This window comes from Schistocerca gregaria, chromosome 2, assembly GCF_023897955.1.
Source record: "Schistocerca gregaria isolate iqSchGreg1 chromosome 2, iqSchGreg1.2, whole genome shotgun sequence".
Lineage (NCBI taxonomy): Eukaryota > Metazoa > Arthropoda > Insecta > Orthoptera > Acrididae > Schistocerca > Schistocerca gregaria.
In genome coordinates this window covers 923,592,421-923,617,588 of record NC_064921.1, presented here as the reverse complement: position 1 = coordinate 923,617,588, position 25,168 = coordinate 923,592,421, and the positions used below count along the sequence as shown (strand labels likewise).

Below are 25,168 nucleotides of genomic sequence, written 5' to 3'. Positions count from 1 at the left end.
TGGCTGACCACCAAATTAGTTGCCAGGCTCACGTGATTAAAGACGGCATCAGAACATTAAACCAGTGAAGTAACTTACTCGCCGCCCCACAGTAGCCCTTGGGCGACCTGAGCGAGGCATGTCACCGATATTTCCAGTCTCTCTGTACTTCCTCCATGTCCGAACAACACCACTTTGGTTCACTCCGAGACACCCGGATACTTCACTTGTTGAGAGCCCTTCCTGGCACAAACAATGCGAACGCGATCTAACCGCAGTATTGACCGTCTAGGCATGGTTGACCTACAGACAACACGAGCCGTGTACCTCCTTCCTGGTGGAATGTCTGGAACTGATCGTCTGTAGGATCCCCTCCGTCTAGTACGCTAGGTTTTTTTTTCTTTATTGTTATTTTATACCTATACATAGGTAGGCCAGCAGCGGCGTAACTAGGCCGCTCTTCGGCCACAGACATGAACTTAGTACAAGCAGTAAGAGATACAAAGAGACATGGAGGTTAAAAAAACAGTAGACAAACGGAGTAAAATAACAGAAGCCGTTCACTGTGGAGCAGTCAAGTTAAAAGCGATTCACACAGCACATAACGGAGAGATACAAAGTAGCACACGTGAACGATGGAGCACGGAACAAGAGACACGGATGCACTAACAGGACGACAAAACACATAAGCACTGCGGCGACCATCTCGGGCGGTTGGTGATGTACTTGTCACACGAGTAAGGCCGGGGACCTGCCAGAGGGAAGGGGCGAGGGTAGGAGGGAATGGGGGAGGGGTTGATGCCAATGGGGAGTAGATGGGAGAGGGAGGGGTGGTGTGTGGAAGCCCAGGGAGAGGGGGAGGGGAGGGAAGGAGGGAGGGAGAGAAGGGAGAGAGGGTGCCCACAGGATAAGGAGAGGAGAGGGGAGGGGAAGGCAAGGCTCAAAGTTGGTATGAGGGGTAGATGGAGGGGAGGAGGGCATCATCCGGGAGGGGGAGTTGGCGGAAGCCACCTTGGGAGAGGGTGTGGAGAGTGTGAAGATGGAGAGCAGGTGGGATACAGGAGTACAGGCGCTGCAACGGGTTGGGGTGGGAGAGGATGGGAGAGACAAGCGGGTGGGGAGGATCAAGCTTGCGGGAGGTGTAGAGGATCCGTATCCGTTCGAGGAAAAGGAGGAGGTGTGGGAAGGGGATGAGGTCATAGAGGATCCGCGTGGGGGAAGGGAGGCAGATGTGATAGGCGAGGCGGAGTGCATGGCGTTCAAGGATTTGAAGGGATTGGTAAAAGGGAGGAGGGGCGGAGATCGAGGCGAGATGGGCATAACAAAGGATAGGACGGATGAGGGATTTATAGGTGTGGAGGACGGTGGACAGGTCCAGACCCCATGTGCGGCCAGAGAGGAGCTTGAGGAGGCGGAGTCGGGAGCGTGCCTTGCCTTGGATTGTCCGGAGATGAGGGGTCCAGGAGAGGCGACGATCAAGGGTGGCGCCAAGGTAGTAGGCGAGGCTCATGCATGGTTGTTTAAATCTTTTGGTCGTTTTAGTGACATCTAAGAACACTCAAAGGGACTGCGTCTGTGATACAATATCCGCAGTCAAAGTGTATGTGCAGGTGTTCTGGGAAAGGAGGTCATGAAAAACTTTTTTGTTGTGTTTGTATGAAGTTTCGAAATTCAGATATTTGTGTCGCCTGGAAACCGTTAGACAGGCTGGGACCGAGCAGCCATATTCGCTCCTGAAAGAGTGGCACTTTGGCCCGCCAGGTGTCGCGGCAGTGGATGGCGCCCCGCGTGCAGCTGGCCGTGCAGGCGGGCGCGCGCGCCTCCTCGCCGGCCGGCGACGACCCGGTGCAGCTGCGGCTTTCGCACGTGCAGGGAGAGTTCGCGCTGCTCACGCTGGGACTCTGCCTCTCACTGATCGCCTTCGTGGCCGAAATGGTTGCCAACAAGTACTCCTCCACCGTCGTGGAGCGGGAGTCGCCTTCCGCAGCGGCGAAGGCACTGCAGCGGCCGGAAGAGCGCCGGTGGAGGGAACACCGCACGCCTCTAACTGCGAAGCACAGACGCGGCCAAACAGCTATCAAGCACTTCGTTATTGACCTAGCATTACAAGAAAATGCAATTCTATGGTAGACTCCCTGCAAACAGTCTTTGTTATTCAAGAAACGTTACACTGATTTATTTGTTTACCCTGCTCGAGCTAGAAGAATCAGGCACTCTCTTACATGGGCCGGATAGCAATTCCAGTATTGTAAACTGTGAGGCACAGATTAATTAAATACATTAGCTGAAGGTTGGTTTTGATTTAAATCAACGCGGGAAGTGGAAGATGTGTGGCAGACTGAGATCCGAAACTGGGTTTCCTAGTTACTAGGCAGATACGCTGACTGCTGTGCCATCAAGATAAAGTGGTCAACGTAACTGCACAGGCTACCATAGTACACCTCCCGTTAGACCCAAAATCTCAACCACATACTACTGATCTGGTGCCATTTGTCGTTTATCCTCATGGGGCCAGCGGCTCTACACTTGTAGTGTCCGGACATGTTGAGAATTAGCACCTGTCGGGAGGCATGCTAGTGTATTCCATGCAGATGTGCTGACGACTATCTGGATGGGACAGTGGTCAGCGCATCTTCCCAGGAAGCAGGGGGCCCAGGTTCGAATCCCTCTCTGGTAAAAAGTTTAAACTTTCCCCTCTGATGTCCACTAGTAGCTACTAATTCCTTTGTGTCTCGGTTCACAGTGGGTGCGTGATCACAATGCATCTGATCCTTCGGTCAGAAAGAAGGACACCACAGATTTTAGAAATAGTAATAAAGTGGCAGAAATACAAATAAATATTAATTCAACAAGATCCTAACGTGTCTTTTGACAGTTTGAATAACAGTAGTAATTGAGGTCTAATTGTGTTAATGCTATTTTAAATACTACGAGAACAACTACTGCTAGAGGAAAAGGAGTAAAACTACAGAGCAGGATTTACGCAGTTCCGGTTGTTGATAGAAGTTACCAGGGAACGTTGGAATGTCTCTATGAAGTAGCGTGCATGGAGCCTGGGGTTTTGTCCAAATTGATGTTTGTACTGGACTGCAAAGCCTTCGCAGGTATGCGAAACCATTTTATTTACATTTTCTTATTGCTGGACTAAAGTGATTTCACATTAATCATAAGCTTTCACGGCTGGCGTCTTCATAATTAAAACTTCCGCGCTGAATTGCTTTGGTCCATATATAAAACTTCTTCTCCTTCCTGACGTTTCTTTGCCTACAGCGGGCAACATCTTCTGAAGTGAGTCGGCATTTCAGCCTGGAACTTGTAAGTAATTATTTCACATTGATATCTTAAAATCATAATTCTAACCTAATTTTAGAAACACGCCTTTAAGAACTGACGTCATTATGCTACTTTGATAGTATTCACTTGCTTAGGTAGAGTTGATGTAAATGTGGGACCCAATATTAAAACCTTAATTATCCATGGAGTTTTCAAATGCAGTTCCACCATTCGAAATATCTCTTGACGCGAACATAATTAAGACAACCACCACTCGGGGACGCAAAACAGCGAGCGATGGAGCATCATACAAGGATCCATTTAACCAATTTCTTGATAAAAGTGTCAAGAAGAGGTAGTTGAGTCCAGGGCTGCAAGTCAAAGCAGTTCCTCCATTCTAAACATTCCTGTCGCTAACATCATCAAGAGAACCACGACTCGGGGACGCAAAACAGAGAGTGCTGGAGCACCATACAAGGGTCTATTAAACCAATTTCTTGATAAAAGTACTAGAAGAGATCGTTGATTCCAGGGCTGCAAGCCAGTGAGGGTGCACGTGTGAGACGACCAAGGTGTTTATAAAAAGAGAATATCAAAAGCCTAAAACACGCCTTCCTCCTCATGCTTTATTCCATTTGCATCCTTAATCTGTGTACAAGACTCTTTCACTTTATTTACTTTCTGATCCCGTTTTCACTTTTTACTGGTATTGGGCAATGAGTACATGAGTAGTAAAGGGTATCTTCTAGCAACGTGGGCTGCCCACCTTTCTGTACCTCACGTAACACTTCATTGTTGTAGTAGCTTTTTCCCATAAATTCATCTGCTACTGACCAGGGGAACTCCTTTTCGCTTTGGTGGAAACAGGAGGAAATTTCGCATGCTCTGGAAGAGTTGCCAGTCACTCAGAAGGCAGAGTGCGCGGGAAGTGGGGTGAGCCTTCCAGGGATTATTATCCTGGCTCAGATTCTGCAGTTAATGAGCGGCGGAATGGAAGACAGGTGTCGTCTGTGGCAGAGCAAGAAACCACTGGAGGAAGGGGTGAGAACTCTGCTCGTGAACAAACTCTGTATGGAGTCCCTTGTTATCCATATGGCGTTATCTTGTTGTGTGTGGTCTTCAGACAAGTTACCTAAAGCAAAATAATTAGCCACTGGTATGTATGCAAACTTCCAAGTTTTGCGCTTCCCGTGGGAACGTAGTGCGAAGCACGAAAAAGTTCTTAACATTTCCGACAAACAATCCTGCATGTGAGAACGGGGGGACACTTGTTTCCCATTTCGTGGTTCACGTACCTCATTGCCGGATACATTTTTAAGAGTATAATACAGGGTGTTTCAAAAATGACCGGTATATTGGAAACGGCAATAAAAACTAAACGAGCAGCGATAGAAATACACCGTTTGTTGCAATATGCTTGGGACAACAGTACATTTTCAGGCGGACAAACTTTCGAAATTACAGTAGTTACAATTTTCAACAACAGATGGCGCTGCAAGTGATGTGAAAGATATAGAAGACAACGCAGTCTGTGGGTGCGCCATTCTGTACGTCATCTTTCTGCTGTAAGCGTGTGCTGTTCACAACGTGCAAGTGTGCTGTGGACAACATGGTTTATTCCTTAGAACAGAGGATTTTTCTGGTGTTGGAATTCCGACGCCTAGAACACAGTGTTGTTGCAACAAGACGAAGTTTTCAACGGAGGTTTAATGTAACCAAAGGACCGAAAAGCGATACAATAAAGGATCTGTTTGAAAAATTTCAACGGACTGGGAACGTTACAGATGAACATGCGGGAAAGGTAGGGCGACCGCGTACGGCAACCACAGAGGGCAACGCGCAGCTAGTGCAGCAGGTGATCCAACAGCGGCCTCGGTTTTCCGTTCGCCATGTTGCAGCTGCGGTCCAAATGACGCCAACGTCCACGTATCGTCTCATGCGCCAGAGTTTACACCTCTATCCATACCAAATTCAAACGCAGCAACCACTCAGTGCCGCTACCACTGCTGAACGAGAGACATTCGCTAACGATACAGTGCACTGGATTGATGACGGCGATGTGCATGTGGGCAGCATTTGGTTTACTGACGAAGCTTATTTTTACCTGGACGGCTTCTACAATAAACAGCACTGGCGCATATGGGGAACCGAAAAGCCCCATGTTGCAGTCCCATCGTCCCTGCATCCTCAAAAAGTACTGGTCTGGGCCGCCATTTCTTCCAGAGGAATCTTTGGCCCATTTTTCAGATCCGAAACGATTACTGAATCATGCTATCTGGACATTCTTCGTGAATTTGTGGTGGTACAAACTGCCTTAGACGCCACTGCGAACACCTCGTGGTTTATGCAAGATGGTGCCCGGCCACATCGCACGGCCGACGTCTTTAATTTCCTGAATGAATATTTCGATGATCGTGTGATTGCTTTGGGCTATCCGAAACATACTGGAGGCGGCGTGGTTTGGCCTCCCTATTCGCCAGACATGAACCCCTGTGACTTCTTTCTGTGGGGACACTTGAAAGACCAGATGTACCGCCAGAATCCAGAAACAATTGAACAGCTGAAGCAGTACATCTCATCTCCATGTGAAGCCATTCCGCCAGACACGTTGTCAAAGTTTTCGGGTAATTTAATTCAGAGACTACGCCATATTATTGCTACGCATGGTGGATATGTGGAAAATATCGTACTATAGAGTTTCCCAGACCACAGCGCCATCTGTTGTTGACAATTGTAACTATTGTCATTTCGAAAGTTTGTCTGCCTGAAAATGTACTGTTGTCCCAAGCATATTGCAACAAACGGTGTATTTCTATCGCTGCTCGTTTAGTTGGTATTGCCGTTTCAAGTATACCGGTCATTTTTGAAACATCCTGTAAGAGCTTAGGGAATGAATTTCTAGGTCCCGGATTGGAGAACCACTTAAGCCCTTTGTGGTACTGGCTCCAAAAGATGGTTCGGGGTGCCTTTCCGACGTCTGAAAGAAGGCTACCAAGAACTGGCAGAGGAATTCGGTAGTCCGTATTGAGATTCGTGTGGATATGCTGATTCGAACTTCTGCTTGGTGATGCAACTCTCTGATTCTTCCTTTATTTATTGCTGTTTTATGCTCACTTCGAATTCATATCTTTTTGTTTAATTTTCAAAGCTTTGCGATCACGGTTGAAAGTATAATTCGTGCCCTTCATGTGCCCGGTCACCATCTCAACCGTAATTGTCCAGCAACATGCTGGTGGCGACCATAACAACCACTAATTTTCATGTCATTAATATATTTTAGTTCTTTAAATTCATTCTAAAATTCGTTTTTAAGTTCGAAGTCTGGGTATCATGATTACTTTTGCCACAAAATGTTTGAATAAATATTAGTAACCAGATCAAACTCTAACTTTCAGCAACCATTAAAATAAACAGTTCCACTGAAATGCTCCAGGCCCTCCAACCATAAACAATACGCGAGGCCCCTGAAAATTTCAGGAATTTATCAAACAACATTTTCCGATGTGCGCGGCAGTTGATATTTCTCGTAGGCTATTGGCTTCCTGATGGTAATCTACCAGTTTACATGATATGGGGTGATAGATTCAGCATAAGTCTAATCTAAATACCCACAGAGCACCTTATCAACAAGAGGCCGAGTTCGTAGCTCACCTGGCTTCTGGCACACGAAACAATCTCATTTATCATCAGACTCCCGCGACCTTCCCCTTGCCGACACCAACAACGATCAACTTATCAACGATAGGAGTACAAAACACTTGAGTGGTGTAGCTTGTCTTTTTTGTGGATGAAAAGCTCTTTCCAGTTGCCTACGGAGAAATGCAAGTTGAATGTGTTATACAACAAATGTGGACCCACGTAGACTCTATCATTTATTTATTTTATTTACAGGTAAAATTCTGTAGGACCAAACAGAGGAGCAAATCTCGAAGGTCATGGAAGGTGTCAGTACATGAAATTACAACACAAAAGTAATAAAGATAAAAATAAAATTTTTATGAACCTGAAAACGACAAGCCATAAGTTTAAGTACACAAAATCAACAATACAACCAGAATCAGTATAATTTTTATTGTTTTATCTTGTTCACAAAAATTTTCTAATAGGTTTTTATCACTTTTTTGAGAGCGCCCAGATTTGCTCCATATTTTCCATTGCTAGTTTGCAAGCTTCCTGTGCACATTGGTTTTCGAATAGAAATAGTTAATATTCATTATTATTTTACTCTTTATCATTTACGAAAGTCATTATAGTTATTACTGAAGGTCAAATATAAAACATTTTACCAAAAATGTACCTTTAAGTGAATACCAAAAGAAGGTTCTCATATTTACACCTCTATTACTTTTACTTATTATGCTATTAACAGTAGTATTAATAATTGCAAGAATAATACTAATAGTGATAGCAAATTCAATATGTATTGATGGGTGTTGAAAATAACATTTTTGTATATCGTTAAATGAGAAACGTCTTGCTAGAACGACGGAAAATGTTCAAAGACTGCCTTGCACCGGTCACACCAGTATTCAAGAAGTATGATAAACAGTGGCAAATAAATCGCATTGTTGTATCCAATTATTCATTTTATCTCAAGGACTCATCCACACGTAATTTTTAATTGACATGTTTGTCTCTACATGCACCTGGACTATCTTGCCTTAATGTTACACTGTTACTCCCCACGAGGCGAGTCTCAGTGACTTTCTATGCACGTTAGTCGTCTTCGCTGTAGTCTAGAGTCTGTCCTGTGCCCGTAAAGTCCTATCAGAAGTAAAATTAACATGAACAGAGCCCCATCTGGCTCCACTACGAACTGTTGTAGATCGACTTAGGCATAGATCGACTTTGGGACGAAATTTGATGAGGGAATCAAGGGCAAGTATGACGTCAAGTCTTAAGCGCCCAGTAGGGAGGCTTTCCATGAAAGTTCAGTAGCTTCTTTCTCTCTCTCTCTTTCTCTGAAATCCAAGGCTGCTTAACTGAGGGTGTGAATACTACCCCCAACTACACCACTTAATCTACAATGAGATGTCTTGAAAACATTGTACTGAACACCATCGACATACATGTCTGGGCCAGCCTGACCAATGCTCCACTGCCTGAATATAGAGCATCAAATTTTTTATCAGCAAATTGCTGACTTATCTTTTGCGTCATCATTCTCGTATGGTTTCCTAAGGTAGCCATATATGTCTGTACGACAGACAGTCTTACTATCAGGGATGCCTGATTTCAGCCTAGCGCTACCTGGTATGTAGCACTGGCTACTATTAATTTAAAACAAGAAAAACAACAATCTTCGATTTAAGACCCGACACTTTGAGCTGCAGAGAGTTAACTCAGCTGTTAACCGCGGCAGCGTCTGGCGGCACATTCCACAGCACACGCAGAGAAGGCCTCTCTGAGTTCCCAGCAGGGGGCGCTGGGCACTATGATGGCTACTATCGTCCAACCGAGAGGGTCTCCCCGTAGTTGTATAATTCCTGCTCCTCACCCCTAAGACTTCCGACTCCCCAAGTCAGTATAAGCAGGAGCGTCTTGCACCAGTGAACACAACAACAAGCACCGACGGAATATTGTGGGACTTGCACAGTGATATCTGACAGTAACGCCGAGAATTATATTTACTAATACTACACGTTCTGAATTAAGTGCAAAGTGTAAACTATTCCTGTGGTACTTGATCGTTGTATTCGCTTGCACGTGGGTAGTAACTTTGAAAATTTTGATCTGTATGATTATCAGTTGATAAACGGATTCAGGACATTTTAAGTATGTAGTATTGAAACGTCCCCATTGAACAATTGTACGCGACTGAGCTTAAACTGACACACACTAGTTTATAGAGCAACGCAATCTGACTTTCAAAAATCCCTAAGAAAGAATGGCCCTCCCTAACATTAACCTATATGTTTCACAAATCACTTACCTCACAAAAATCTTCGTTACTCGAACTACTGCAATACAGGGAGTGCCACTACTGCCAGCTAACTAAAAGATTCAAACTATGGAAGTCACTAACTACTGATAGGCACAGTTACCAAATGAAAGATTTTAATAGAGAACAAACAATGTATTTACCTTTATAGTCATTATATATATATATATATATATATATATATATATATATATATATATATATATATATATATATCAGTTCATGACACCAATTCTTACAAATTTCAAAACTCCGCCATCTCTCTCCCCACTTCCACCACTGCTGGCGGCTCACCTCCAACTGCGCAACGCTACGCGCTGTTAGCATCCAGCTGCCGCTACCCGACACTACAATGGCAGACAACAATGCAATCTAGCCACAGACTGCGCACAGCACAGCCAGTGATTTTTCATACAGAGCACTATGTGGCGTTACCAATAAGAAAACCTATACAACCTACTTACATAGCCCCCATGCTCCCCACAAAAAAATTTTACAAATTGTTTTGGGCAGTGGCCAATAATGATTTGATAAAATTTTTCATAATTACTATAACAAAGATATCAAATGCACACACTTATTAATACAATGTTGGTCAGAAGATAACATTTTCTCACAGTCCATAAAGACAGTCCTGATCGTTCATCACAGTAAAATTGCAGTGTTTTCTTTTTTCAAAGTCTGAGCAATAAAAGAAATTGCACTTGGAAGTAGTGGATTTCTAAGCAGTCTTGAAGAAGTAGTGTTGTCCTTCCAACGAAAGACAGTGCTGACTCTTGACATGCAGACAGGTAATGGGCCACAGCAGAGTCAGTCGGCGTTGAAGACTATCGGTAGGTAGGCCATCACAGAGCAGACCCACTGTAGTCCTGGTAGAGATTACTATTGGTGGGCCACCAGAGGTGCAGACCCACTGCAGTCCTTGTAGAAATAATGGTATTGGTGGGTCCTCAAAGGTGCAGACCCACTACAGTCCTCGTAGAAATAATGGTATTTGTGGGTCATCAAAGGTGCAGACCCACTTAAGTCCTTGTAGAGATAGCCAGCAGCCATCTGTTGCGACTGTGCAGGTGCACAATCACCATCGAAGAGTCTTGCGGAGAATATAGCAAGTCCATCAACCACCACTTGTGCATGCACAAAGTTTTTGGAATTGTCCTTACAACCAGCAATGCTGTTATCCAGTCCTATACTGAATTATTAACACACATGCAAACACTATCAGTCCCTACTTCTCACATATTGTCCATATACTATGAGCAACAGAAACGTGTGGAGTTAAATGTAATTTACAAGTTACTTAATTTGATGAACTGGTGTCAATTACAATTTTATAACATGAGAATACAATAACAAAGGTACAAAATATATCATTAAAGAACATAATAGTACAGATAACATTTGCAGTAATGCAGGCTTTACAAAATAATCGAAATAACATATACATCAGTGTTACAGGAATTGTGACAGGAGCACATACATAAACAATCAGAATAAATTTCGAAACATCAACTTCACACATGAGCATTAAAACAGAACAGATAATTAATGTCTTAACATCTTTACAAAGTAAATAACATATTATCAGAAAAATTCTGCAACGTAACTCTCATCTGATAAACACATAAAGACAGGAAGAACACAAATGCCCAAGGGTACACAAACACATAATGGGATAACACAAGGAAAGGGCAGGGTTTGTTTTACTGCAGTATTTTGCAAACAAAACTTTCTTTACTTCTCGGAGATCTCCCTTCGTTCTTCATTATTTCCAAAAAGTCCTATCTATACCTGCTTTTGTACTTTTCTCATATAACCTCTCAGTGCATTTCTTCAAATCCATCGCAACTCATTCTCTTATATAGGCTACCCCCTCTTAAGCTAACTTAAATCTACTGAGCTCAGATGCTTAACTAAGGGAAGAGGCAATGCAGCAGCACAAAACAATTTACACAAACAGCAATGATAAAAAAATGGAAATTGGCAAAAAAAAGGCAGCAATATTACAACTAATATAAGGCAATGCGCAGCAAACAAGAAAAATAAATCAGTAATAAAATTGGCTTAACCTAGTAATACAAAGTGACATTCAGTAGCACTATGCATGTCAAACAGCAGCAGCAAATGCTATAACTTGTACCTAAACATGACAAAGCTCAAGCAGAAAAAATGTTACACTAAAGACAACAATGCCGATAAGGACAATGTCTATTCACATCTTAATGTCTATGCAATTAAAGTGGTGCACCACAACTTATTCTATGAAATAAATTACCAAGTACTTGAAAAGAATATTATGTATGCAGTTCCTGTTACTAGTCCCTTCTTATTGTTCTTTCCTTTCCAAGTGCTCCTTTTTTTTAAGAATGTGGATCATAAAATTATTATTTAATATATCTGTTTACAGAAAGTTTTCACATTAGCAAATGCATTTACTTTTATTTTATAAAACCAATGTTGTAACACAGCTGGAAAACAGATATAAAATGAAATAAGCAACTATGAAAGGCAAAGCATAAAAATATCATTAAATAGTCATGAGACATTTCATAAGTTAGTACAAATTCTCTCAACTCTCGTAGAAAGACGATTGTCATTATCAGGTGTGCAGAAGTAAATAAGTATCTTTTCCAAGTAATGAGCGATGCTTTCTACAAAGAAATGTCAATATCGAGGATAATGGCCTCGCTTTTTTTTTCTTGTGCCTCTGAAAAGCACACACTAATGGCTTGTTTCCTGGTGGCTGTCGCCAAGCTGGGCGCCCACGACGCATTACGTGCAGGTGGTCACTTAAGTTTCTTACCGGAATGTTACGACACCAGTTTCCGCTACAGTGGCAGTCTCATAAAAAAAATTTCACAGGTCAAGAATTTGCGTTACAAATCTGAAGACATAAAATCATTTAAATATAATAGTGCCCAAAAAATTTTCGCCAGCATAGTGATACATTCACGCATATACACACATTTCATAACTCTTAAAGTACGATTCTCGGTTTCCAACATCCTTTTTCACAAATCAGAGTCCCTAACCACTACTCATTATTCCTTGCTTTATTACACATATACATATTCATAGACACTTCTTCAATATTTCATCATAATAAATACGTAGCATAATCAAATAACTCATACAGCAACAGCTTATTGATCATAAACATACTGCAACAGCATAATACACATAGTCATCATAATAATAACATCATAACACCTCAGTCAAATTCTCAAAATCGTCGTAGCTTCCTCCAATAATTTCAAAACCTAAAAAAAATTCTCTACTCATTTCAAAAGTGTCATCTACCTCAAACGTACTTTAAAAATCATGATCCCATATCAAATACGTCATTCAAAGCTCTCATAGTATCACAATGGTTCCGAAAAAATATGAACAGTTCACAAAGTACAGACAAAATACAATTTCGTAAGTGTGAAGTTATCCAACAGTATAATTACGTAAACATGTGTCACTGATGTAGTAAAAAAAAATGTTTGTCTCTCAGTTAAATGATCAGATAGCTGTGTAATTTATGTGTTAGGGAAATATGGTACCGATGTGTAAAGTTGTATAAGCAAATACCATATTAGCTAGGGCTCCTTGTGCTTGCCATACACATGGTAGACAATGTAAGCGTGTACCCCCGTGAGGATTAATGTATTATATCCTCAGGTGTTACAGATTACAGCAATGGAATGAAATGTATCACGGAAAACCTTTGTATCATTGTACTTCAAATATCTTTAAAAATAAATGTTTCAAGTACAAAATTAGTCACTCAAATACGGGTACTGTAGCGCTAAACTGTGCGTCGTGTTGTAAGATAATCTCTGTGGAAGTGTAGTAGTTATCGTCCTCCAAAAGCTAAGTTCTGTAGAAGTCAATGTACTTACCTCATGATAAACAAAAGTGAAATGCTTTGCGTATAAATATCTTAGTTATTACGCTTATTGCCGTGATGAGGAAAGTACTGTGCTGTAACGTATTGTTGTGCTACGGAAAAGGCTGTCTCCTTGTAGCTATACCACAAAACTTACTACTAAAACATGATTTACTTTCCAGAGTAATTCAGAAAAACTGTGCAGATATAAAATAGATAAACCTCAAAAGCAACATTGTAAATTGTCACTCATTAGTAGCGTCTTGATAAAATCGTGTAGCTGTCACATATACCACTGTGTCATCTGGTGTCTCACAGAAAGTACTTTTAAATCCAGAATGTATTTTCAAGTAAACCAAAATGTTGCATTAAAATCTCATTAGCAGTACTGCTAAATGTTCTAAGTATGTGAGCCTTATGGTCGTTACGTAACCGTGCCACTAACAAGCAAGAATGTACACACACACAACAACACTGTGTCGTCTGTTCACAATAACAATGCACTCGTAAATACTGTCTAAATATGTTCCGTAGGTTCTAGACTGGATATTTAACTTCAAATATTGTTGCATATTAACATATTCTAAGTCTGACAAAGCAAACTAGTAATGTAAAGTGAAAATTTTTTTGGCAAAAACAAAAGTTAAAAAGCAGATTATCTTTCAATAAACGGTTTTACATGTGAAATGTGGTGCCATCATTTACCCTTTCTATTTCGCAGAGTTTTAACTTCAAAGCAATTATCATGTTGTGTACGTCGGTAAGGAATGCTAAAATTTTTCTCAAGGTTTGCGTCTTACGTTATTTTTCTCTGAGCCAGAGGGCGCGCATGGCTGCTTGCGGTGCGAGTCATTGTCCGCCTCTTTGATGGCGCGCATCGTTATTGGGGTTAGGAGAACTAACTTCTACAAATTCACTTTGTCGAGAGTGCCCTGTCCTGTAGGAATCCCGCCAGTTATGATGCAATTCAGGTCTCTCATTTTGTCGGTAGATTCCATAGTTTCTTTCTTGTCGGCCACGTGGTGGAGAATTACTCCCTGAATCGTAATTGCGCGCTGGACCGTTGCGTCTGAAGTTATTCTGTCTCCCGTGATAATAATAATAGTTGTGGTTGCCATATTGTCTGTTTCTCTGTCTCTGTGATATTCATTACTACGGAAATGCGATCTTTCTCTGTAACTATTACTCTGCCAGTGGTTGTCATAAGGGTGGTGTCCGTTTTGGTCACGATTTGTGTTGTGAGAATGGCCTTGTCGTGTCCAGTTATTGTTTCTTTCATCGCGGAATTGCGACTGATGTGACCTATAATTGTTGTGTTCCTGTTTTCGCGTTCTGCGATTGTCAGTGTCAATTTCTAATTCTTGTAAGAGTCGCTGAAAAGCTTCAATGTCGTCTTTGCAACGGCCTGCCAAAATAATATGACATAAATGTTCAGGCAATTTGATTAAGCAAATGCGGATGAGTTCTGACGGGTTGTATGGGTTTGACAGGTACTGATTCTTGTGCAACATGTCTTCAAAATTATTCACAAGACTGGAAAATTCAGATTGTTCGAAATGTTTCATCATCATGATGCCATGTTTTACTCGGTCTTATGTGGCTTGGGACCAATATGCCGAGAGGAAGGCATGGTAAAATTCTCCTTCACTGTGGCAATCGTGAATGACCGATCGCATTCTTACAGCTGGTTCAATCTCTAAGTAGCCACACATAAATTCTAATCTGTGCTCTAGTGACCAGTTGGGAGGAAAACAATGAGAGAATTGATGGAGCCACGCTTGTGGATGAATGTCGTTGTCAGAATTCTTAAATGTTTTGAATTTACGTGTAGCAATGAACAGCTTATAGTCAAAATCATCGTGTCCGCGGGTCGCATGTCGGTCATTGTTAGGTCGTTTCGGCGGTTCCATCTCAAAATTCGGTGTACTTTGCCAATTTCTTTCATAATCTCCAAAGTGGCCTGTGTTGTTATTTTGTGGCAGTTCCATATTTTTATTTCCCTCCTCCCGTATTGGAGTGCGAGTGTCCTCTGAAATACGTAATTCTTGCATTACCTGTGTCAGCTGATCTTGTACTTCCCGGATTTCTCTTTGGTGTTGCGTATTAATTTGATTCTGATTTTGTTTGAATTTCCTAATTTGTTCGAACTCTTCTGTGTCATTAAAGACTACCGGTTTTGTGTCATTCAGGTTATCATCTACTTTCGTAGATAAATTATTTAGCTGATCCGAAAGTTCAACTACTTTCTCTGATAATGAACTAATGTCCTCCATGTGTCTTTCTGAACCAATTTTCAGAGTATCTACTGTGTCCTTTAAGTTCGCTTGAGTTTTTGCAAGTTGCGTAACCGAATCGTTAGATTCAACTGAGTCAGTTTTAGCTTGCTAGGTCTCATGATTTTCATGAACAATATTTGCAGTTCTTTTATGGCTGCTTCGTGATTCTGTAATGCATTTTCAAGCCGCGAAAAAATAGGTTGGAAATGCTCACAAATTTGTGTTTTTACGTCATTACAGACTTTTTGACATTTCGATTCGATTTTATGTAATTCAGTAGTTAAATCTTCACGTGTTAGTTCAAGTGTATGTTCCACTGAGTCTAACTTTTGAAGCTTTTGTTCCATTGCGTCTAACTTTTGAAGCTTTTGCTGTGTTTGTCTCTGATTTTGTTCCATTGTGTCTAACATTTGAAGCTTTTGCTGTGTTTGTATCTGATTTTGTTCCATTGTGTCTAACTTTTGAAGCTTTTGTCCCATTTGTTGCATTAATTGTAATAACAATGCACTGGTGTCTGAAACATGTTCCTTAGTGCTATTCGGCAATGCATTTGAACCGGCAATATTCGCAGTTTGAAAAACAGAAAATGTGTCTTTACTTATTTGAGAAAGCACTGAGGGCGCAAAACTTGAATCTACAGTATTTGCAAGAATGTGTCCTGTCATTTCGGAATCCTGAGGCGAGCTGTTGCCGACTGATCGATCGATAATTGTTCCCTGTTCACTACTTGTTTCACTGTCTACACCATTGTTTGCAGCCCGCTCCATTTCCCTATGTACAATTACCAAATTACTACTTTGAACATTAGTTAATTCATTACTCGGTGGCGCTAACACACTGCTTTCGTCTTCAATGTCATTTCTCAGTTTACTTTGGAGCCTAGTATTACGTTTTTCACACGCCATTATTGTCACAATATTTCACACGACAACACAGAAAAAAACAATTTGAAGAGCAAAAATAAGAGAATACATTAACATAGAAAATAATATCTAGTTAATTGCAAGCGCAGCTGCGAAATACTTGGTGCAACTCTACATGCATGCTACAACTGTTTCACTGTACAACAATGAAAGACTACAACTACAAAGGAGATTCTCTCTACAATTACGCGCTAGCAATAAACAAAACCTACACTAATTACACAAACTACAAGAAAAAAATCAGAAGACTCCAGTGAGGTATCCCCGGCTAAGGGTCGACATATGAAAAGTCCCCTTAGAAAAATTATACAAGACTGTGCTTAAACTGACACACAATAGTTTTTAGCGCAACGCAGTCTGACTTTCAAAAATCCCTAAGAAAGAATGGCCCTCACTAACATTAACCTATATGTTTCACAAATCACTTACCTCACAAAAATCTTCGTTACTCGAACTACTGCAATACATGGAGCGCCACTACTGCCAGCTAACTAAAAGATTCAAACTACGGAAGTCACTAACTACTGATAGGCACAGTTAGCAAATGAAAGATTTTAATAGAGAACAAACAATGTATTTACCTTGATAGTCATAATATATATATCAGTTCATGACACCCATTCTTACAAATTTCAAATCTCCGCCATCTCTCTCCCCACATCCACCACTGCTGGCGGCTCACCTCCAACTGCGCAACGCTACGCGCTGTTAGCATCCAGCTGCCGCTGCCCGACACTACAATGGCAGACAACAATGCAAACTAGCCACAGACTGCGCACAGCACAGCCAGTGATTTTTCATACAGAGCGCTATGTGGCGTTACCAATAAGAAAACCTAAACAACCTACTACAATATGTTAGATTTCATAAACTTGTGGCTTACCAAACACTTCACTGCACATGCAGCTGGATGTGTGGGATATGTTGAAATGTATTGAACATGGAGCCTGAATTTCCATATTCAAACCACAGAAAAATAAGTTCACTTACTTCAAATTGTAATAAAAGTTAACTGAACTACACCTATATAATATTTATAAAGTCTACTATTTATGTATGTATAAAGCTGTGGAATATGTTTGTCTCAAAGACTTTTCGGTATTTTATATATGGACAAATTTTTTGTGGACACAGTTTGTTAAACAACACTAATTGTGAACCAAATTTTCCTGAACTAATCTTCTTATTGTGAAGATAGTGCTACTGATCATTTGAGACTGTACTAATATGGTATTCAACTTTTACATGTTGATTCCTTTACAACATTATGAAATTTCCGGAGTGATGGATGAGATGTATCAGTCTGAGGTAAGAGACGTTCATCCACAAACAAGGATACGTTTAACGGTTGCTGTTGTTGCTAACTTACAGAGATGATACTATGGACCAAAACTGAAAAAAGTACAGTTAACATGCGCTTCAAATCACATATCTTAAGAGCTATGAACACTTGTTCATCTTCGATACCGTGAAACACATCTCTTCTAATCAACAGGTGCCCATTTTAAGGTACATATTCACTACACCATTTTTCTTGCGTTGGTTGACACTACCTCCTTCAAAATATGGAAACCAGAATAGCTCACCGTAGAAGAGATAACATTCATAGCTTTTAAGGTACCAGTACAGGTAATCCACAGTCAGAGATAAAGAACAATTTTCACTTATAGCTTTCGGCTTGAACGTTTCTGAGCCAGAGTCACTGTCCTCAAATTGGTATATTTACCGTTCTAGATCATCCCTGAAAATATGAAAGAGGATCACAGAATCACCCTGTGTATGGACCTGTAACGTTTTCGCTGGCCTTCTGTTTTTTCCTTTTTCGGGGGTATTGTATGCTTTTAGATGAAATAGATGAGTAACGTGGCAGCAAGTGAAAAAGCATCAGTTCAGAAAACATTTCAGCACCTGCTGGAACAATTACATATGCAGCCGACTGGCTGTGGTAATTTTGCTAGGGAGTTAGATAGGCTAAGGGAAGAGTGAAGAGAAGTATGGTCGGTGACGCATCGATCACATTTTGTGCGAAACACGCAAGGTAGCAAGTAGATTAGAGCAGAGCCAGTTGCACGAAAGTGTGTTCGTTATAGCTTCCAAAACACAACACCGCTGTCGCGCAATTTGAGGCGAGCCAACCAGGTAGGATTGAAAATAATTGACACAGCAGCAACTAGACGGAAGAAGGCGGATGCCGTTTCGCACCAGTGACTGCAGAAGTGCTCCTTATACGTGCAGCAAGGCATAGCAAAGCCCAAGCAAGTGTAGCTCATGAGCGTATAAACACCTAGCCACTGTTAGACTGAAATATTCTTCTGTCAGTATGGCAAGACTACCACCATGGACCTGTGATACTTGTGGCACCATCCGGAATGCTGTAGAAGGCCACAGTTCGACTTAATGTCAAGGCCACCAGCCCTGTCACAGGAGACGTAGAGGTCCTGACACCATGGGACCATCCAAGCCGTGGATTAGTACGCCAGCGACAGCATACCTACAATGGGACAGAGCCGCCACAGCGCTGCAGACATCAGAGATGCCTCAGCCACAACTGCTGCACCCGCTGAGCCCAGATAATGTTGCTGACAGAAGCAATAGAGCTTCACAACAGCTCAGTCACGCCGCTGTCCGTCACCATTGCACGATGCCACGCATAAACACGAGGGAAGCAATTGGATTACCTCAACCACACTGCCGCTGTTTGAAATATATCCTGGTGCCGAGCAACAATATAGGAGATGTACAAATCAAATCTCCTGCTCCATTCTTTTTTCAGTTCCTAACTTCATCCAAACTGTCCTCTGACTCCATTGTGTGTGTGGGGGGGGGGGGGGAGGGGGGGGGGAACTATAGAGGATTTTTTTTCCTAATTCACATACAGCTGCAAAGTTAGGGAATTGGAATGACGATAGGTTACGTATAACGCGACTGAAGTTGGCAAGTGATGCTAGAGTCGTGGAATAATCAATCCTTCCAAGATATGCAGAAAGGAATAGGGGAGCGTTATAGACGAAAAAACACAACTCGATACTATCGGGAACGACATAATAGGTAGCTCTGAGCCAGGCAGAGTCTTTGGGGACTGTTTCGAGTTACATTAGGAAGATAAACATTAAGATGTATGAGTCTACAGGTGACGACAATACCAATAGGGCCCTTTCGCTCGTGACAGAACAGAGGACTCTACATGCATTTTCGTAGGGACTGCGAGTTCATTTGTTACATAAAGTGTGCGTGGAATTTGTGAAAGCTGTAAGCGAGGCTGTAGCAGTTACAGCAGCCTTATCCGAGATGGATACAGTGACAAAGCCTAGAGAGAGGAAAGTAGTTACTAGTTCTGAGACTGTGTGTGGTAGATGTGGTCAACCGGGCTACATTCAACAATGTTATTGGAATTGCGGGGTTAGAAGTATAAATGGGTTGGACACTGAACAAAATTACACAGTGATACACAGACATGTGGTTAGGGGTTGGAAGGTGGATCTCGCACCACAATGCTAATCAAAAAAGAGCACGCTGTAGCCTATCCAGGCTGAAATTTTCGCTCTACAGCGAAGTTTGCGCTGATACGAAACTTCCTGGCATATTAAAACTGTGTGTCAGACGGAGACTCGAACTCGGGACCTTTTTCTTTCCCAGTCAAATGCGTTACCAACTCAGCTACCCAGGCACGAGTGATGACACTTTCACAGAAGCTCTCCTACTAAACTTGCAAAACTAGCACTCCTGGAAGAGAGTTGGTAGAGCACTTGTCTGCAAAAGGCAAAGGTTCCGGGTTCGAGTTTTTGTCCGACACAAAGCTTTAATCTTCCAGAAAGTTTCATATCAGCCCACACTCCGCTCCAGAGTTAAAATTTCATTCTGAAAACATATCCCAGGCTGCTGCTAATCCATATCTCCGCAGAAGCGTTTCTTCCATGAGTGCTAGTCTTGAAAGTTTTTGTGAAGTCTGGAAGGGAGGAGACGAGGTACAGCGGTGAGAACGGATCGCTAGTCGTGCTTGGGTAGCTCAGTTCACAGAGCACTTGCCTGCGAAAGGCAAAGTTCCCGATATCGACTCACTGTCAAACACTCAGTTTTAATTTCCGAGGAATCTTCAGTGCAGGCACTGTTAAACGTTTACTGTGAATGTTAGTACAAGGCACCCCCATGTGTAATCGGCGGAAGAACACTGCTTAACAGACTATGTAGGAGGAAGACTTTGCAAATTTTTGATAGATGTGGGACACCTGGTATATGTATCCAGTGAGGATATACTTGGGGAAACGCGCGACCGCTACGGTCGCAGTTTCGAATCCTACCTTGGGCATGTATGTGTGTGATGTCGTTATGTTTAAGTAGTTCTAAGTTCTAGGAGACTGATGACCTCAGATGTTAAGTTCCATAGTGCACAGAGCCATTTGAACCGTTTTGATGTACTTGGGAATAAGGAATTTGAATCCGTCTCCTAGTTATCTGACATTGTCAGTGTAGAGTCTCGATCAATTATTTAAACGACTATTGATTTTTTATACACCTTTTTCGGCCAAGAGCTCATATAGGAAGTTTAATGACTAGTTTTGCCCATTAGCGGCTATCTTCAAATCTGAAGGACCTAGAAGCGAAAGATTACAAGACAGGAATTTGCATTCAATGTTAATCGTATTTTAAGAGAATAAAAAATAAATGGATTGTACTTATAGCAGTTTCAAAGGTAAAAGGAAACTTTGTCATTTGGCTGTTAGCAACGTAAGAGAACGTTACCCATTAAATAGGTACATCAACTGTCAAACAGATGACATTAAGACTGACATGGAAGTATCGTAATGTAGGTCTATATATGCCATGAATGAGAGGAATTAGAGCAAACGCTACACGAGAACACTGCTTTAAGAGCATATAACGTTCCCATACTTGTAATATGACTAAATAGTAAGTACAGACAGGCATAGTTGCCCTGCACACAAAGTGGCGTATACAATAGCCATATCGTCTGGTGACAGCGACAGCCAGAGTTTGTATGAGATGGTCGTACGTCAACTAACCGATGATGAGTGCACAGACTCATAAGTGAAGAAACCATTAGGAGATCGCTGCAGACAATTTCAAGTATTACAATATGGAATATAAAGTTAAGTATAAAATGAAAACAGAAAACATTTCAACCTACAGTCGTCGTAAGGAAATTAATAAAGTAAACTAGACAAGCTGCGTAAATAAAAATATGGAACTACACAGAAGTCCTTGCTAATATCATAAAACCTTTTTATTCAGATAGGACTAATGATACAGTAACTTATACAGATCTATACACAAAATTTTCTACACAGGAACAGATAATAGAAATCGCATTATTGACGATTGGCTTCAATATAAGCAGTACATAAAGACCACCAGTGTATGTGATCGTTACAAGGAGGAAATGTCAATGTACATGGTAATCACTACGAAGGCTTTCCCGGCGTAATAATTGATAATATTCTTCTCGGGTATGCAGCCGGATCATAACGTCTTCATGACACAATATTTCCGCGGTCCAACTGGCCGCCATCTTCAGGTGAGAGTGCTGGTGCACGATCTCGCCGGAACTGACTTCCCAGTGCAAGCGGCGGCCCCTATATAGGCCGCAGAAGACCTACAACGCGTGCGCGAGAAGGTGCCGTAACCGCCCTCTAGCGCAGTAGACATACCCCGCCGCCAGTGATGGAAAGAGGCGAAATCGAGATATCGCTGTCAAAAATTAAAAAATAAAAATTCATTCCGACGATAGAACAACAGACCGTTGTTTTTTAACGTCAGATAACACTGGGTCCCAAGTCGCCTCTTTCCATCACTGGCGGGGGGGTATGTCTGCTGCGCTAGAGGGCGGTTACGGCACCTTCTCGCGCACTCGTTGTGGGTCTTCTGCGGCCTATATAGGGGCCGCCGCTTGCACTGGGACACCATCTTCGGCGTTAACTCGAGAGGGTTGCGCCCTTCGATATTATTGTCGTTAATATCGAAGTGCTAGGAGTTTCAGTGATCGCTGCAGCTGCCGTTGTCCCGAGCCTTTGCCGCCGCCGCCGGTTCCCACCGCCGCCGCCGCCGCCGACGCCGGTTGCCGCCATCGTATCCGGTTCCTGCCGCTGCTGCTGTTGCCGACCGCCGCCGACGCCGCCGCCGCCGCCGCCGCCGCCGCCGCCGCCGCCGGCGCCGCATCTGGTTCCTGCCGCCGCTGCTGCTGCTGCTCGCCGCCGGTTCCCGCCGCCGCCGCCGCCGCCGCCGCCGCCGCCGCCGCCGCCGGTCTCCCGCCGACGCCGCCGCCGGTTGCCGCCACCGTATCCGGTTCCTGCCGCTGCTGCTGTTGCCGACCGCCGCCGCCGCCGCCGCCGCCGCCGCCGCCGCCGCCGCCGCCGCCGCCGCCGCCGCCGCTCCCTGCCCGTCTTTCGTTCTGTCGTCACTGCTTACGTCTTACCCTTCCTCTTCGTCAGTCTCTTGTCCTTGTCCTTTGACTGTCCCCTGTTATTTTTCCTCTTTTCCCCTCTCCCACTTATCCTCTCCCCATGACAACCCCCACAACTACTGCCACTACCACTGCAATCGTGTACACGTCCCCCTCACTTGCTGCCACCACCATCACGTGGTGTGCTCAATCACCGCCTCCCCCATATATTCCCCCCCTCCTCACTCTTCCCACCCCCGCTCCTTTTGTTGCTCCCTCCCCTGTTCCTACCCCCCATGCCTCACGTGACCCATTCCCTCCCCTCCCACATGTAACTCATGCCACCCCCGCCAGGGTTGTTGCCCGTCGGGCCACCACCCACGCCACACCATCATCATCGTCATCACCATCACCATCACCATCGCCCTCGCCATCGCCAGTGCCAACCACTGCCACTGCATCTTCTGTGGCGCCAGCTCCAGCTCCAGCGCCAGCACCAGCACCACCACCAGTGCCTGCACCGCCGGTGGGACCTGCCATCTCCCGGTCGTCCCCATCCCCCACACCTCTTCCCATCCCTCTCCCGCTGTGAAACGTCCCAGCGGCACCCCAGCCTCTTCTGCTCCCAAGAAGTCGCAGACTCTCCCCCCTCCAACCCCCCAGGATGCCATGGATACCACCCCACCTGCCCTATCTACTCCCTCCTCTACCTCCCCCTCCTACAGGTACCTCCTTTCTCACCCTGATCCCTCTCTCCTGGAGGCCCGCAATCTTACCCTTCTCCTCCGCCAGCACTTCCCCGGAGCCCCGATCTCCCTTCTCACCCCCCGTCGGGACTCCGTCCTGATCACATCCCCCAGCCCCACCCTCCACTCCGACATCCTTTCCCGCATTCCCCTCACCCGGTTTGGTCCCCATGCCTCCCTTGCCCCTGCTCCCTCCCCCTCCTCATCCCGACAACCCCAGCCGCCCCGTCGCCCACCGACCCTCACTGCCGTGATCACTCGGCTTAGCCCGATGATCACGGAGGAGGAGGTGTTGGCGGAGCTGAAGGCCCATCCCTATCTAGAGGTTCGAGCTGTCCGCCGGATTCACAATCCAGCCGGCCCCACCCGCCTCATGCGGGTGTTCTCCGAGCATGCTCCCTCCATAGACCTCCTCCTCAAGGAGGGTGCCCTCCTTTTCAACCGCCGTTATAAGGTCGACCCCTCCCGCTCCCCTCCACAGTCCATCCGCTGCCAGAGGTGCTTGCACTATAATGCACATCCTACATCTGAGTGCCGCGAGGCCCCCGTCTGCCCGCACTGCAAAGAAGCACACTTCCTCCGGCAGTGCCCCAACCTTCAGTCCCCCCCCCCCCTCCTGTAACACCTGTAACCTCCAACACCCAACCTACTCCCAAAAGTGCAAGGCCCGACCCCCTCCCTCCGCTCCTGAACTCACTGTCCCTGTCCGCCCCTTGGATGCCCCCACCCCTCCCGGCAATTCCCTCCGTCCCCCCCCCCCCACAGCTGAGGACATCATCCGCTTTGTAACCGTTGTCCTTCAGAACATCCACCCCTTTCAGCGCCCCCACACCCTCCAGCAGATATCCCTTGCCGCCCGTTCCGTCTTCCAGCTCAACACTTACGCCACCTACTCCCATAACCAGGCCCATTTTACCTTCTCCCGTCTCGACACCCTCGTCTAAATTCCCACTATGGCGCGACAGCAACGTATCCTGTTTAACAACATCCGTTCCCTTCCTGTCAACAAGAATCTCCTTATGCATACCCTCACCACCCACCGCGTGGATGCCTTCCTCCTAAACGAAACATTTCTCCAGCCCCACCATACTGTCCATACCTCGCCCTACCTCCTTCACCGCTCTGACAACCCCCTCCCGATAGCGCGTGGCGGAGTTGCCATTGGCCACCATCGCCAGATCCCTGTTCGGCTCCATCCCCTCCTTCCCAACCCCACGGAACACCTGATCCTTAGTCTATTCTTCCCCGGCCTCACCGTTACCTGCACCACCATCTATGTCCGCCCCTCTGCCCCTATTCCTTTTGACTTCCTTTCCCACATCGACCGTACCTTCTCCTCCTACGTGATTGCCGCAGATCTCAATATCCATAGTCGCTCCGCCACCCAGTTACGGCGGTGGCATCGGTTCCTCGCCACCATCCAAGGAGATGTCCTTCCTCTTCCCCAACACACCCGCCCTGAATCCAATACCACACCCGATGTCGTCCTAGCCTCCCCCAACCTCCTTGGCCGCATAGCGGTGGATGTCCTCGACCCTATTGGCAGTGACCATCTCCCTGTCCTTCTTACCATATCAGACGGTCGTCGCCCCCGTCCCGATCCTCGCCTTGAACCTCCCCCCAAGCATGTCCATGATTACTCCCGTGCCAACTGGAATGCATACCGGGATACCCTTACTACCCGAGTCGATAGCCACCCCCTCACCTACCACCGCCCACATGACATAACCCATGCCGCATCCTTTCTCCAGCAGACCTT

At 44.4% G+C, this 25,168-nt stretch overlaps 1 protein-coding gene across 1 annotated transcript in view; it reads left to right on the top strand.

The window, feature by feature from the left end:
* Positions 1–2,109, top strand: part of LOC126336056 (glutamate receptor ionotropic, kainate glr-3-like) — a 123,514-nt gene extending 121,405 nt beyond the window's left edge. Inside the window, exon 7 of the mRNA XM_049999536.1 lies at positions 1,741–2,109. Coding sequence (XP_049855493.1) covers positions 1,741–2,109 — 369 coding nt within the window. The remainder of the gene's footprint in view (positions 1–1,740) is intronic.
* Positions 2,110–25,168: the final 23,059 nt, after the last annotated feature.